Raw genomic sequence first — 416 nt, forward strand, 5'->3', positions numbered from 1 at the left:
GCATACAATTATCACAACAAATGAAATCACAATAGAGGAAATCACAACAGAGGAAATAACAACTGATGCTATTACCACAACGGAAGTAATAACAACCACCGATGAAATTACCACAACTGAAGAAATAACCACGGACGAAATAACGACAACAGAAGAAATCACCTCGACAGATGAAACCACAACCACGGACGCAGCCACAACCACGGATGAAACCACAACCACGGACGCAGCCACAACCACGGATGAAACCACAACCACAACCCAATCCCCGTACCAGCGAACAGTGGTCTTCATGCACAAGAAGGTGTACGGCGACCAGTACGTGTTCCTGCGGGGCGGCCTTGACGAGGACAACAACCTCGGTGAGCTCCCCGCTTTCCCGCGCGTTTCCGAACCCGCGCACGCATTTCCTCGTC

The 416-nt window shown here is 50.2% G+C and overlaps 1 protein-coding gene across 1 annotated transcript in view; it reads left to right on the top strand.

Moving 5' to 3' along the window:
• Positions 1–416, top strand: part of LOC119594267 — a gene marked incomplete in the record, with an annotated part of 40,083 nt that overhangs the window by 5,599 nt on the left and 34,068 nt on the right. Inside the window, 1 exon segment of the mRNA XM_037943333.1 lies at positions 51–362. Within this exon segment, the coding sequence (XP_037799261.1) occupies positions 51–362 (312 nt within the window).

The sequence above is a fragment of the Penaeus monodon genome, chromosome 33 (assembly GCF_015228065.2).
Source record: "Penaeus monodon isolate SGIC_2016 chromosome 33, NSTDA_Pmon_1, whole genome shotgun sequence".
Classification (NCBI taxonomy): Eukaryota; Metazoa; Arthropoda; class Malacostraca; order Decapoda; family Penaeidae; genus Penaeus; species Penaeus monodon.